This window comes from Mauremys mutica, chromosome 8 (assembly GCF_020497125.1).
Source record: "Mauremys mutica isolate MM-2020 ecotype Southern chromosome 8, ASM2049712v1, whole genome shotgun sequence".
Taxonomy (NCBI): Eukaryota; Metazoa; Chordata; order Testudines; family Geoemydidae; genus Mauremys; species Mauremys mutica.
This window is the reverse complement of record NC_059079.1, coordinates 112,713,109-112,728,702: the sequence shown is the minus strand read 5'-3', so window position 1 is coordinate 112,728,702 and position 15,594 is coordinate 112,713,109. Positions and strand designations below refer to the sequence as shown.

Here is a 15,594-nt window from a genome sequence, read left to right as displayed (position 1 = left end):
CATATGCATATTTTGAATGCTTCACTTTGCAATCTTAATAATCTTTTAACATAGATTTTGATGGTGTTTTGTATGTAATACAAATATATATAATCGAGAGTGTGAAAGAGAAAGCTACATACAAAATACAAGATATACAATTAAATACATTGCTTGTAAAAATTAGTATCTGAATTAAGTGAATAAAACCCAAGAAATTCAGAGCCCCATCCTCAGCTGGTGTAAACTGACATAGCCCCATTGTGTTCAGGCGAAGTAACACTAATCTACACCAGCTGAGGATGAGGCCCGTAGTATTTTGGTCATTGTGCCTACCTCAGCCACATGAGGTTTTTACAAGTGGTTTCCCTAACATTGGACAAGGAGCCATTTTACACGTGCAGTATGAAAGCCAAAAAATTACATCATAACCATTTTTGCATAAGATTATTATAATTGTCATTTTTTCCCTTTAGAAACAGGAAAAAACTGTAGCCGTCCACCTACTATTGAGAATGGAGACATAACTACTTTCTTGGAAAAAGGATACACATCTGGCTCCTTTGTAGAATTCAAATGCCAACAATTTTATGCAATGGAAGGACAGAACAGATCTTTTTGTGACAATGGGAATTGGACAAAAGCACCACTTTGTTTAGGTAAAAAAAAATACTGCTTTCTTAGGCTTTGAGGTTTATGTAGAAATTCACTGAATCAGACTCATCACTTGTGTAAGCATAAGTGGTTACTTGGGGGGTTACCAAGACAACCACACCTTTTTCTTGTTTTAGAACCATGTGCTATCTCAGTGGAAGAAATGGAAAACCAGATGGTAGAGCTGAATGGGAGACCAAATGAGAACATATCGCAATGGGTGTACCTAAAACGTGGTGATTTTCTTGAGCTTTGCTGCAAACCAGGATATGTACTTGCAACTAATTTATCTCAATCTACTTTTATGGTGCAATGCAATGGAAATCCAATTGTCTATCCGAAATGCAAAGGTAGGTGAAGATGGGCTCTAGTGGGTATCTCAAATATCCTGCTTTCTGTAGAGGGCACTCTGCAATGATAGGAATAAGTGAACGGGAAAGAGCTGCTTCTTTGATCTTATCACTACAGTGCAGCGGGGAAAGCCTTCCAGACTGGACTTGTGTTAAGCTAATTACTTTTCAGGGGCTAATAGACACCGTGAGGCAGATTCTCCCTGGTCCACTCTGGCCCCTCAAGTTAATTTAATAACCAAGTGGCATTTATTTGTCATACAACCATTGTAAAAATGTAAATGAATTACTGTCTGTTACTAGGCGTATCTAAGGCTATTTCAGAAGTTACTGAATCTATTCACGGAGTATTTAATGGCGGTACTCAGAGGCCTTCTCAGAAACACAGTGTTGGGAGCAGCTCAGCCTTCTTTTGATAACAGAACTGAGGTCCATAATGGGAAAACTGAGTTTGTGCCTGGAGCTTGGTTTGTCACTATCGGGTATGAAAGTGCTGGGAGTGGGAGCAGTATACAGATGGTTTGCAGTGGGCCAATGGGGCCCATGCCCAGGGGCCCTGGCCAATTGGGGGGCCCTGGAAAAATGGGCACCCCTGTAGCCCATCCCGCTCTGTCCACCCAGCGCTCCTGCCTGAGGGGGGATCCCCCATGCTCCACCCCTGGTCCCTGGCAGGAGCACTGGATGGGCAGAGCTGGGCAAGCCCCTGCGTCCTGACCTTGCTCCCCGGCAGGAGCACCTGGTTGGATGGGGGTGACTGCAGGTGGAAGGGGTAGGGCCCACTTGCTCTGGCCCAGGGCTCCACAAAAGGATAATCTGCCTCTGATGCTATGGTCAACTGCTGGGTGTAACAGTTTGTAACTACAGGATAACACAATGTCCTTTAAATTTGTAAGCTACCAGCCCTGAGACAGCATATTTACCAGAGCTGGATTGAAAAATGGAGAAACAATTTTGTGAAAAGTGTTGACATCTGATGGTTTTACCATTTTGCAAGGTTTGAAATAGAGCAATTTTCATTTTAATGTTTTCCCCACAAAATATATACATTTTAACTTTAGTATATTTAATGTTATTTTTTCCCATCAATCCTCCCCATTTTTTTTGCATTTTACTGTAAATAAATGAATAATGTCCAGGGTTCTTCTTCGAGTGATTGCTCATGTGTATTCCACAGTAGGTGTGCGTGCTCACCACGTGCACCGATGTTGGAAGTTTTTCCCTTAGCAGTACCCGTGCCGGGGGAGCAACGCTGCGACCCCTGGAGTGGCGCCTCTATATTGCGCTATAAGGGGAGCTGCTCAGTTCCTTCTTGCTGCCAGTGAAGGTAGTCAGAACTTCTGCTCCAGCTTTGCTGCAGCCTTTCTAGTTGACCCTAGTGGTACCATTAGTTTAGTTTTGTTAATAGTTTCAGTTGTTAAAGTGGGATCAGAGCATTCCCCATGCCCCAGGTTTCAAGTCCTGCGACTTCTGTCGCCGTTCTATGCCAAGAAGTGATCCGCATGCTGAGTGTCTCCACTGTTTGGGAGAGACTCACATGAGTGAATGCTGCAAGATCTGCAGGTCATTCAAGCCACGGACTAAGAAGGAGAGGGACATCAGGCTTCACGCTCTCCTGATGGAATCGGCGCTGGTCCCAACTCCGGCACGCTGACCGGACTCGGGGCGCCCGGCACCACGTCCCTCAGTGCGTAGCGAGGTCCTCTCCACTAGCTGGCACCGCTCCCCTTCCAAGAAGCAGGGGAAGACATCCACGTCGCAGTCGCACCGAGAGAAAGAGAGGGGTGAGGCTGGTCCCATGCTGGGCAGCCCTCGATTTCCCCAAGCCCCTTCCCCCCCGGGCCCAAGGTCACTGGCTCGTGTTGAGTGGAGCAGCCTGGTACCGTCCGCGTGTGCCTCTCCTGCCATCAGGATGCCGTCGAAGCCAGAGGCCCTGCAGGCCACGTGAGACATCATGAGCTTACTGGTACCTGGGGTGCCTCAATGATGAGGTTAACTGTAAAGAAATAAGAAGTGATGGAATGGATAAGAAAGAGTCTGTCTGGGCAAAAATCACATTGGAAAAGAAAGCTACTAGAGCCTCCCCTGAGATAGTGTTTGGGGTGTGCTACAGACCGCCGGGATCTGATTTGGATATGGATAGAGACCTCTTTAATGTTTTTAATGAAGTAAACACTAATGGGAATTGTGTGATTATGGGAGACTTTAACTTCCCAGATATAGACTGGAGGACAAGTGCTAGTAATAATAATAAGGCTCAGATTTTTCTGGATGCTATAGCTGATGGATTTCTTCACCAAGTAGTTGAAGAACCAACAAGAGGGGATGCCATTTTAGATTTGATTTTGGTGAGTAGTGAGGACCTCACAGAAGAAATTATTGTAGGGGACAACCTTGGTTTGAGTGATCATGAGCTAATTCAGTTCAAATTAGATGAAAGGATAAACAAAAATAGATCTGGAACTAGGGTTTTTGATTTCTAAAGGGCTAACTTTAAAGAATTAAGGAAATTAGTTAGGGAAGTGGATTGGACTGAAGAACTTGTGGATCTAAAGGCGGAGGAGGCCTGGAATTACTTCAAGTCAAAGCTGCAGAAACTATCAGAAGCCTGCGTCCCAAGAAAGGGGAAAAAATCATAGGCAGAAGTTGTAGACTAAGCTGGATGAGTGAGCATCTCAGAGAGGTGATTAAGAAAAAGGAGAAAGCCTACAAGGAGTGGAAGATGGGAGGGATTAGCAAGTAAAGCTACCTTATTGAGGTCAGAACATGTAGGGATAATGTGAGAAAGGCCAAAAGCCATGTAGAGAGATGGACCTTGCAAAGGGAATTAAAACTAATAGAAAAAGGTTCTATAGCCATATAAATTAGTAGAAAACAAAGAAAGAAGAAGGGGGACCGCTAAACACTGAGGATGGAATGGAGGTTAAGGATAATCTAGGCATGGCCCAATATCTAAACAAATACTTTGCCTCAGTCTTTAATGAGGCTAATGAGGTGCTTAGGGATAATGGTAGGATGACAAATGGGAAAGAGGATATGGAGGTAGATATTACCACATCTGAGTAGAAGCCAAACTCGAACAGCTTACTGGGACTAAATCGAAGGGCCCAGATAATCTTCATCCAAGAATATTAAAGGAACTGGCACATGAAATTGGAAGCCCATTAGCAAGAACTTTTAATGAATCAGTAAACTCAGGGGTTGTACCGTATGACTGGAGAATTGCTAACATAGTTCCTATTTTTAAGAAAGGGAAAAAAGGTGATCCGAGTAACTGTAGGCCTGTTAGTTTGACATCTGTAGTATGTAAGGTCTTGGAAAATTTTTTGAAGGAGAAAGTAGTTAAGGACATTGAGGTCAATGGTAATTGGGACAAAATACAACATGGTTTTACAAAAGGTAGATCATGCCAAACCAACCTGATCTCCTTCTTTGAGAAGGTAACAGATTTTTTAGACAAAGGAAACGTAGTGGATCTAATTTACCTTGATTTCAGTAAGGCATTTGATACGGTTCCACATGGAGAATTATTAGTTAAATTGGAAAAGATGGGGATCAATATGAAAATTGAAAGGTGGATAAGGAACTGGTTAAAGGGGAGACTACAACGGGTCATACTGAAAGGTAAACTGTCAGGCTGGAAGGAGGTTACTAGTGGAGTTCCTCAGGGATCAGTTTTGGGACCAATCTTATTTAATCTTTTTACTACTGACCTTGGGACAAAAAGTAGGAATGTGCTAATAAAGTTTGTGGATGACACAAAGCTGGGAGGTATTGCTAACACAGAGAAGGACCGGGATATCCTATAGGAAGATCTGGATGACCTTGTAAACTGGAATAATAGTAATAGGATGAAATTTAATAGTGAAAAGTGCAAGGTCATGCATTTAGGGATTAATAACAAGAATTTTCGTTATAAATTGGGGACACATCAGTTGGAAGTAACAGAGGAGGAGAAGGACCTTGGAGTATTGGTTGATCACAGGATGACTATGAGCTGCCAATGTGATATGGCTGTTAAAAAAGCTAATGTGGTTTTAGGATGCATCAGGCGAGGTATTTCCAGCAAAGATAAGGAGGTGTTAGTACCGTTATACAAGGCACTGTATAATTAATCCCCATCTGGAATACTGTGTGCAGTTCTGGTCTCCCATGTTTAAGAAGGATTAATTCAAACAGGAACAGGTACAAAGAAGGGCTACTAGGATGATCCAAGGAATGGAAAATCTATCTTATGAAAGGAGACTCAAAGAGCTTGGCTTGTTTAGCCTAACCAAAAGAAGGCTGAGGGGAGATATGATTGCTCTTTATAAATATATCAGAGGGATAAATATTAGGGAGGGAAAGGAATTATTTAAGCTTAGTACCAATGTGGACACAAGAACAAATGGATATAAACTGGACACTAGGAAGTTTAGACTTGAAATTAGACAAAAATTTCTAACCATTAGAGGAGTGAAGTTCTGGAACAGCCTTCCAAGGGGAGTAGTGGGGGCAAAAGACATATCTGGCTTTAAGACTAAGCTTGATAAGTTTATGGAGGGGATGGTATGATGGGATAGCCTAATTTTGGCAATTAATTTGGCAATTGATCTTTGATTATCAGCAGGTAAGTATGCCCCGTGGTCTGTGATGGGATGTTAGATGGGGTGGGATCTGAGTTACTACAGAGAATTCTTTCCTGGGTGCTGGCTGGTGAGTCTTGTCCACAGGGCTCAGGGTTTAACTGATTGACATATTTGGGGTTGGGAAGGAATTTTCCTCCAGGGAAGACTGGCAGAGGCCCTGGAGGTTTTTCTCCTTCCTCTGCAGCATGGGGCACAGGTTAATTGCTGGAGGATTCTCTGCAGCTTGAGGTCTTCAAACCACAATTTGAGGACTTCAATAACTCAGACATAGGTTAGGAGTTTGTTACAGGAGTGGGTGGGTGAGATTCTGTGGTCTGCATTGTGCAGGAGGTCAGACTAGATGATCATAATGGTCCCTTCTGACCTTAAAGTCTATGAGTCCCGCGACAAGCCATCGCTGGGTGCTCATCAGGCATCCCCGGAACAGCACAGCCCTCACTCTGAGACCTGCTCCTTGCCTCGTTTGGTGCGGTCATCTCACAGCTTGCATCAACCGTCCACACCTTCAGGCCAACAGGCTCGCCACCAGAACGGGAGTCTCGAAGCCCCTCCATGCCACGTAGTGATGGGCACAGGCATTGGGATAGGCGCCGTAGTTGCTCCTCTTCACGTTGCAGCTACTGCAGCTGGTCCCGCCATCATTGACGTCGATGCTCACGTTCCAGTTCCTGCTCGGCCGGACGTTGCACGTGGGGCTCCCCTCGCCATTCACCGGCACCAGATCGCCATAGCTGCAGACAGCGGGCCGAGTACCAGAGCAGCAAGTCTGCAGGGTACTTCTCCTCGACGTCAAGCAGCCACCATCGTTCTCTCTACTCCTATGGGACCGTGGCTAGACGGTGACCTCAGCATCGGCAACCAGCCGCCCAACTCTGGGTTGTGCAGCTCAGCCAAAATAGCTGCTGCCACAAGGCCCCCAACTTGGTCAGTGGTAAGGAGCACTGTGGCAGGGACAGTGGTGTCAATGGGCACAGTGGCCACAGATGCCCGCCCAGACGGGATCCCGTTCAGTGGTCGGGGAATCTCAGGCTCTGTCGGCTTTCCCTTCCCAACAGAGGGACAGGTCAGCAGGCCCTGGGTCGGCAGCTCCGTGCCCAGACTGTGACCTGGGACTTGACCCCCAGGTACCGCCCGAGGCCTTGGCTCCATGCCGGCCCTTTCCCCAGTACCAGACGACACCATAGCGGCACCACAGCCCGCTATTCCACAGGAAGATTTCAAGGTGAATCAAGACCTCCTGAAAAGAGTGGCATCCAACCTCCAACTCCAAGCTGAGGAGATGGAAGGTCCGTATGACTCACTTTTTAATGTGCTGTCATCCTTGGCACTGGGCTGCCTGGCCCTATCCTTGCACCAGGGAGTGGCCAACATCTCTAATACCTTGTGGCAGACTCCTGCTTCCTTGGCGCCTATTTCCAAAAAGGTGGAGAGGAGGTACTTTGTGCCGGCTAAGGACCATGAGTACCTATATTCCCACCTGGCACCTAACTCACTTGTGGTGAAATCTGTAAACCATTGGGAGGATACGGATGCCAGGAGACTAGACGCATTTGGAAGGAAGGTTTATTCTTTGGCAAGCTTCCAGCTCAGGGTGGCCAACCATCAGTCCCCGCTGAGCCAGTATGATTTTCACTTATGGGGGTCCCTACCCAAGTTTGAACCTCTCCTCCCAGAGTGGGACAAAAAGGACTTCAAGGCTCTGGTAGAGGAAGGGGTGGCGATGGTGAAAATGACCCTTCAGGCAGCATTGGACGCTGCAGATACAGCAGCCCATTCGATGGCTTCCATGATTTCCATGCGCAGAGCGTTGTGGCTCCTCCTGTCCGGGCTGTCGGCGAAGGTCCAGTCCCTTATGCGGGACCTGCTCTTTGATGGGAAAGCGCTGTTTGCCATCCAGATGGATGTCCATCTGCACGGGATGAAGGATTCCCATACCTCCCTGCAAACCTTGGGCCTCTATGTTCCTCTGGCTATGGAATAGCCCAGGCCGCAAGCATTGGCTCCGCCTGCGCGAAGCACATACGAGCCCCCATCTAAGAGACCGAGAGACCAGAGGCATCAGCCTCACTATCAGTCCCGCAGCCCGGACCCTCCAAGGGCAAGAGGCAGGGAAAGAGGCGGTGTTGATTATCTGCAGGGGGGCACCAGCCCTGTTGCCAGGAAGACCCCCCGATTAATAAAGTTTGTGTTCTGCAACTGATTGTCTACCTTCCGAGTGGCATGGTCCCAGGTCACGTTGGACCAATGGGTCCTCAACACCGTTTCAAAGGGCTACATGTTGCAGTTCAGTTCATTCCCACCTCCCCATCCCAGATGGTCCCGGGGGACCTGGAGCAGGCCCACCTCCTAGGGCAGGAGGTGGCGCATCTGATGCACCTGGGGGCGGTCGAAAGAATACCAGTAGAACTCCAGGGCAGAGGCTTCTACTCCAGATATTTTCTGATCCCCAAGGCGAAGGGCAATCTCAGGCCCATCCTGGACCTGTGGGCCCTCAACAGGTTTCTGGTCCGCTCCAAGTTCCGCATGGTGTCACGAGCCTCTATTATTCCCTCTCTGGACCTGCGGGATTGGTACGTAGCCTTGGACCTCCAAGATGCGTATTTCCACATCCATATATTTGAGGGGCACAGATGCTTCCTCCGATTCCTGGTGGGGTTGGACCACTACCAGTTTACGGTCCTCTCATTTGGCCTGTCCACAGTGCCGAAGCTCTTTGCCAAATGTATGGCGATTGTAGCGGCCTATCTCCGATGGGAAGGTGTGCAGATCTTCCCATACCTGGACAATTGGCTTCTCAAGGGCAATTCTCGGTCCCAGGTACAGGCCTATGTGGAACTGCTCCTGTCTGCATGTGCAGATCTCGGCCTAGTGGTAAACGAAAACAAATCAATGTTAGTTCCAGTGCAGCACATAGAATTCATTGGGGCACTGCTGGACTCCCTAAGGGCCACAGCCTCCCTCCCTCTGGGCAGGTCTCAGCGCCTTGGTCACAGCTGTCCCGGTGACAACAGCAAGAGCATGCCTTCAGATCCTGGGGCATGTATGTGGTCTGCCATGCCAGGCTCCGAATGAGGCCCCTCCAGCTCTGGCTAACCTCCCAGTTCTCCTAGGCCTGGGACGGGCTGGACAAAGTCCTCACAGTACCGTCCCCAGTAGTTGCCTCCCTACAATTGTGGTCACACCCGAACAACATGCTGTGAGGGGTCCCCTTCCAGGAGGTGTCCCCGTCATTAGATCTGGTGTTTAATGCATCGGACTTGAGCTGGGGAGCCCAGATAGGGAACATGCAAACCCAGGGAAGATGGTCGGTCTCAGATTTGTCCCTCCACATAAAGGTCAGAGAGCTCAGGGTGATATGCTTGGTGTGCATAGTTTTCTGCACGCACCTTCGCGGGAAGGTGGTCGGAGTCCTCACGGACAACACTGCCACGATGTACTATATCAACAGGCAAGGCGGGACTTGTTCCTTCGTCCTCTGCCTGGAAGCCCTGAGCCTATGGAAGTTCTGTATAACCCAAGAGATCTCCCTTTGGGCTTTTCACCTGCCCAGTGTCCGCAATGTGTGAGCCGATCACCTCAGCAGGATTTTCTTCCACCAGTACAAGTGGTCGCTCCACTCGGAGGTCACTCTCCAGCTCTTCCAAGGCTGCGGAGTTCCCCATGTCAACCTCTTTGCAACCCGTCAGAACTGGTGTTGTCCCATAGTCGTACCTGTCGAGGTGGTACATGCACTTTTGCTGCACATTCATGCTTGTAGCTAAGGGCATAATTGGGCAGAGCTGCAATAACCCTCTCAGTTCCTCCTTGCCACCCATAGATGGACAGTTTGAGCATCTCACACCTTTCCCATCAGAAATCTTTTTAGCATTCTTTTATTGTAAATGGTTTAGTATAGCTGTAATTTAGATAGTGGTACTCATTTTCAAATATTTTCTTGTTTTTATCTTGTTCTTCTTCAAGTTTTATTTTCAATACCAGGGCATGTCTTAATCCTTGGGATTTAAGTGCTGTTTGACTGTAGCAAATCTATGACGGTCACCAAGTCTCACTCCTACTACTTGAAGTGGGAAGGACACATTAGGCATAAATACCCTATTTGTAGGAGGTTTAAAACCAGATCAAAGAAGCTGAAGGCAGTTTTACTTTGAGATGTCCCGGTGGAAACAGCTTTGTGTCCCCATTTGGAACGCAGCCACTTGGCCATACAGGGATTCAGATTCGAATCTCTAAGCATACTGCCAGACTTTGTGGCCTCCCCATGTCAAAAAGAGCCAGGACGAAGACATCATTCTTTGTCATGCAATCAGCAGAAGTCATCCAGCACCTCAGCCTCTTCAACCAGAAAAAGTCGTTGTTATATCCTGGGGGCAGCCGGTTTAGGAAGAAATCACTTGAGGCCAGACAGCAGACAGCTAACAAAACCACCATTTTATTTACAGACTCAGAGAACTCACCCAGCCGGCTGAAGCTGGCTGAGCTATCCCCTAGTAATCTAACTCAGTTACCATAGGAACCAAAAACCATGACAACCAAATACACAACATATTCCTCCCCCGCCCAATAAGAACATCCCCTAAATAAAACACACACTAGACTAGAGAAGGAGGGTAGACTGCCTCCATTCCCGGCTAAACCCTGGGGATTATTTTGCCCCATAACCATGGGTTCGCCCTAGCTAAAGATCCAGCCGATGAGGAGGCCTTCTGTCTCTAGGTGGATTACGGCGAACTTCTGGTGTTGTTGCACCCGAAAGTACCATGGGCTCAGGGTCCGCAGCACGAACGGGTGAGGAGGTGGTATCAGCTCGTGCTGGGCAAAGGGGCATCTCAGCCGCCGGCAGTAATGGAGGAGGACAGTCTGGAATAGGTGATTCGTGATTCGGTGTCTCACCAGAAGAGGTGAAGTCAGACCCCTCAATTGCAGATGTGTCCTGAGGACTGGCATGACCTGGCAACAGCTGATCTACATGTTGCCGCCAGGTAAGATTCTCTGCAGTCCGGACTGTGTAGGAAATAGGTCCTGTTTGAGTGATGACTGTGGCCGGGACCCATTTAGCTCTGGAAGTATAATTCCGAGCCAAAACTGGCTGTCCCGGGCTAAAGGTTCGGTCTTTTGCTCTGGGTGCCCGTCTGATGTCTTGATATTGCTGCTGATGTTGCACAGTTTGTCGGGGTTCAGAAGGTTTCAGCAGATCAAAGCAAGTGCGCAGCTGTCGTCCCAACATTAGAAAGGCTGGGGATGCCTGGGTCATAGCATGAGGTGTGTTTCGGTAGGAAAGTAAGAAGGTATCCAGACGCTTTTGAATGGAGTGTTGTCCCCTTGCTGATTTCAAAGCGTTTTTCATTCTTTGCACAAATCTTTCAGCTAATCCATTGGTGGATGGGTGATATGGTGCTGACGTGATGTGGTGTATCCCATTTGCCTTCATAAAATTTTGAAACTCCTGAGAGACAAACTGCGGTCCGTTGTCGCTCACAAGTTGTTCTGGCAGACCAAAATGACTAAAGAGTCCTCGTAGTTTTTGAATAGTACTCTCTGCAGTAGTGGACTGCATTATAGAGACTTCTGGCCATTTAGAATGGGCATCTATTGCCACCAAGAACATGCTTCCTTCAAGGGGGCCAGCAAAGTCAACATGAATACGTTGCCACGGGTTTTCAGGCCAGTCCCATGGGTGTAGGGGTGCCCACTGGGGTGCATTCTTCACACCCTGGCATGACATACAAGCTTTTGCCTTCTCTTCAATAGCACTGTCCAATCCAGGCCACCAAAAATAGCTTCGTGCAATTTCCTTCATGCGCACTATTCCACAGTGACCAGAATGTAGCTGTTCTAACAGCTGTGATCTCAGTGGTGGTGGTGGAATAATGACACGTCTCCCCCACAACAAACAACCAGATTGGACCGATAACTCCGTCCTTCTGGACATGTAGGGAAGAAGGTCAGATGAGACCGGAGAGGTTTGTCGAGATTTTCCATGCATCACCAGGTCCATAACTTGGGACAATACTGGGTCAACGCGGGTTGCCTTCTTTATCTGAGTAGCAGTGATGGGTGTATTCTCTACCTGTTCAAAGTAGAAGATTTCCTTTTGGGCACTATCTTGATGTTTGACCGGCAAAGGCAACCTTGAGAGGCCATCTGCATTGCCGTGCAGAGTGGATTTCCGATATTTGATTTCATATGTGTGTGCTGAAAGTAACAATGCCCAACGTTGCATACGACTAGCAGCTAATGGGGTAATGCCTGTGTAGGGTCCAAAAATTGACATCAGAGGTCGATGGTCTGTGAGAAGAGTAAACTTTTGCCCAAACAGGTACTGATGAAACTTCCGAATTCCAAAAACAATTCCTAATGCCTCACGTTCGATTTGGGCGTAGTTAGTTTCTGCTTTGCTTAGAGTGCGTGAAGCAAAAGCAATAGGTCTCTCTTCTCCCGAAGGCATAATGTGTGACACGACTGCTCCCACTCCATAAGGGGAGGCATCGCAGGCCAATTGTAGGGGTAAGGATGGATCAAAGTGCGTTAGAACTTCAGAATTTAGCAATGCATCCTTAGCTTTGTTAAATGCAACATCACAGGGTTCAGTCGACTTCCAGGCCTTGTTCTGCCCAAGAAGCTCATGAAGTGGTTTTAGCAGTGTGGCTAACTGTGAGATGAACTTTCCATAGTAGTTCAGTAGTCCTAGAAACGAGCGCAGCTGGCTTACATTTCGAGGTGGGGGAGCCTCCACAATAGCTTTACCTTTTTCAGGGGCCTTATGAAGACCTGTAGAATCAATGATGTGTCCCAAATATTCAACAGAGGGCTTGAAGAATTCACACTTGTCTTTGCGAACTCGTAGGCCATACTCTTCCAGTCTTTGTAGGGTAGCCTCTAAATTCTTTAAGTGATCTTCTTCATTTCTTCCAGTGACCAGGATATCATCCTGATAGCACTGAACTCCTGACAAGCCACACAAGATCTGGTCCATAGTCCTCTGGAACAGGGCGGGAGCAGATGTTATTCCGAAGGGTAGGCGGCAGTATCGATAAAGCCCCTTATGAGTCACAATAGTCAACAGCTCTTGGGACTTTTCATCGACGTGCATCTGTAAATATGCTTGACTCAGATCAATCTTACTGAACTTTTGTCCCCCAGCCAGGCCTGCGAAGAGGTCATAGATGCGGGGAAGCGGGTATTGCTCTGCACACAACACTGGGTTGACAGTGACTTTAAAATCACCGCAAATCCGGAGAGAGCCATCTTTCTTTTGGTCTCTTTTGTGGAACCTATATCTTTCAGCAATTACCAGTGGTTTTGGGGAGAAATGGGACCCCAGGATTTCCACAATGTGTCTGTAAGATTTAGTCTCAGGCTTAACAGGGTTTAGTAAGCTGCGTAGCAGGGAGTAGGTTTTAGCCCCTACAACACTTAAGAATATTGGCACCTTCTTTGTTTCTGTAATGTCATTTGCAATACCAAAAAGCTCAAAACGCTCAGTATACACATGCCACTGCTCTATATTCTCATCAAAAGGCTCCAGTGGCCTGGTCAGAGTAGCCATGATTTTAGTTTCACTTTCACAGTCAGTGCAAACAAGTAGTATTTTTATTTGTTTGTTTTTGTACCTTGACTTCTACTTCCTTCTGTTACTTGAGCAGCATCAGGATCACATCCTCGTTGCCACTTGTTATATCCTTGGGGGCAGCCGGTTTAGGAAGAAATTACTTGAGGCCAGACAGCAGACAGCTAACAAAACCACCATTTTATTTACAGACTCAAAGAACTCACCCAGCCGGCTGAAGCTGGCTGAGCTATCCCCTAATAATCTAACTCAGTTACCATAGGAACCAAAAACCATGACAACCAAATACACAACAGTCGTCATCGTCTTCATTGTCGTCGTCTTCAAAGAAGACCACTAGTGAGGTTAGAGCTAAACCAGCTCCTGTGAGGCTCTTCCCCATAGTCCCACATTCAGTCAATTCAGAGTTGTTGACTCCAACACCTCATGGCCAGTCAAGACCTTCAACAGCATAGACTTCTGCTGCAATGCATGTTACTGTTTTGGTATCTACAACACCTGATGTGTATGCATCAGCCACTGATATTTTATGCCTGTTGGTGCTGGATTACCAGTGCAGAACAATGTCCAGGATCTGCCTATTCCCCTAACTATGGTACTGGCATCCTCCTTGGCACTGACATATTCAGTGCCATTGGGAACTGAGCCTTTGTAAGTAGTGCCAGAGTGCTGAAGCTCTATTGTCCAGCAGATCTTTTCATTAGGAAAGCCCCAGATGCTCTCTATCTTATGTTGGTTCAGGTCCCACAACCCATCTGCTCCACCCAGTACCTTGCCAGCTTGGCATTCCAATGCTGTCTCTTCTTCAGACTAGAAGTGGGATCCTAAATATTGGGATCTCATTACAGGAGATCTTACGCATCTCCTTATTCCTGATTGTGCAGGTCAAGGCCCTGTCACCATAACTTTTACAGGAGCAGACTGAGACATAGCTTCCTTTGGAGTTGAGCATGGTATTGCATGAAATACAGCGGTGGACTTTCTGGAATCTGAGGGGTTTCTCCAGACTCCAGATCATCTTCTCATAGTCAGCCTTCTGCTAGGGCTCAAACAAAGTGCCATTCTCTAACTGTTACCATTCTGTGTACCAGCACTGGTACCCAGCAACTGAAGGAAATTATCTCTCCAGTTTCTGGTCCTCCGGTTATAGATGTTCAGCAGACAGTAGAGCAGATTGACACTATTCCTTTCACTCAACACTTCTTCATTATTTACAGATGAGGTTCCTGTTTTAGAATCATCTTCCCCTGACCTAGACGATTATAAAATGTACCAGGAATTTATGAAAAGGGTAACCACCTCTCTAGGGGTACGTCTACACTACAAGACTATTTTGAATCTACTTAATTCGAATTTGTGGAATCGACCTTATGAAGTCGAATTTGTGTATCCACACTAAATACACTAATTCGACTGTCTGAGTCCACAGTAACGGGGCCAGTGTCGACTTTGGAAGCGGTGCACTGTGGGAAGCTATCCCACAGTTCCCGCAGTCCCCGCTGCCCATTGGAATTCTGAGTAGAGCCCCCAATGCCTGCTGGGGGAAAAAATGTGTCGAGGGTGGTTTTGGGTAACTGTCATCATTCAACTGTCACTCCCGCCCTCTCTCCTTGAAAGCGGCGGCGGGAAATCTGTTCGCGCCCTTCTCTGGTCGGTTACAGCTCGGACGCCACAGCACTGCAAGCATGGAGCCCGCTGCGATCATCGCTGCACTTATGGCTGTTGTCAACTCCTCGCACCTTATCGTCCACCTCTTCCACAGTCAGCTGCTGAGAAATCGGGCGAGGAGGCTCCGTCAGCGCGGTGAGGACAGGAAGTCACAGAGTGGCGCAGACCTCTCACAAATCAGGGTACGCCGCGCAGTGGAGATCATGGTGGCAATGGGTCAAGTTCATGGTGTGGAACGGCGATTCTGGGCCCGGGAAACAAGCACAGACTGGTGGGACTGCATAGTGCTGCAGGTCTGGGATGAATCACAGTGGCTGCGAAACTTCAGGATGCATAAGGGCACTTTCCTTGAACTCTGTGACTTGCTGTCCCCTGCCCTGAAGCGCCAGGACACCCGGATGAGAGCAGCCCTGACTGTGCAGAAGCGAGTGGCCATAGCCCTCTGGAAACTTGCAACGCCAGACAGCTACCGGTCAGTAGCGAACCACTTTGGCGTGGGCAAATCTACCGTAGGGCTTGCTGTGATTCAAGTAGCCCATGCAATCGTTGAGCAACTGCTCTCAAAGGTAGTGACCCTGGGAAACGTCCAGGTCATCAGAGATGGCTTCGGCGTGATGGGATTCCCAAACTGCGGTGGGGCTATAGATGGGACTCACATCCCTATCCTGGGACCGGCCCACCAGGCCAGCGAGTACATTAACCGAAAGGGCTACTTTTCTATGGTGCTGCAAGCACTGGTGGACCATAGGGG

General features: G+C 47.7%; 1 protein-coding gene across 4 annotated transcripts in view; it reads left to right on the top strand.

Moving 5' to 3' along the window:
• The first annotated feature begins 456 nt into the window (after positions 1-456).
• Positions 457-15,594, top strand: part of LOC123376589 (coagulation factor XIII B chain-like) — a 38,160-nt gene continuing 23,022 nt past the window's right edge. For 3 of the 4 annotated variants that reach the window (XM_045028710.1, XM_045028709.1, XM_045028708.1), the window contains exons 1-2: positions 457-638; positions 771-983. In XM_045028710.1, coding sequence (XP_044884645.1) covers positions 575-638; positions 771-983 — 277 coding nt within the window. In that variant the 5' untranslated portion in view covers positions 457-574. The remainder of the gene's footprint in view (positions 639-770; positions 984-15,594) is intronic. The other variant, XM_045028711.1, reaches the window with a different exon arrangement.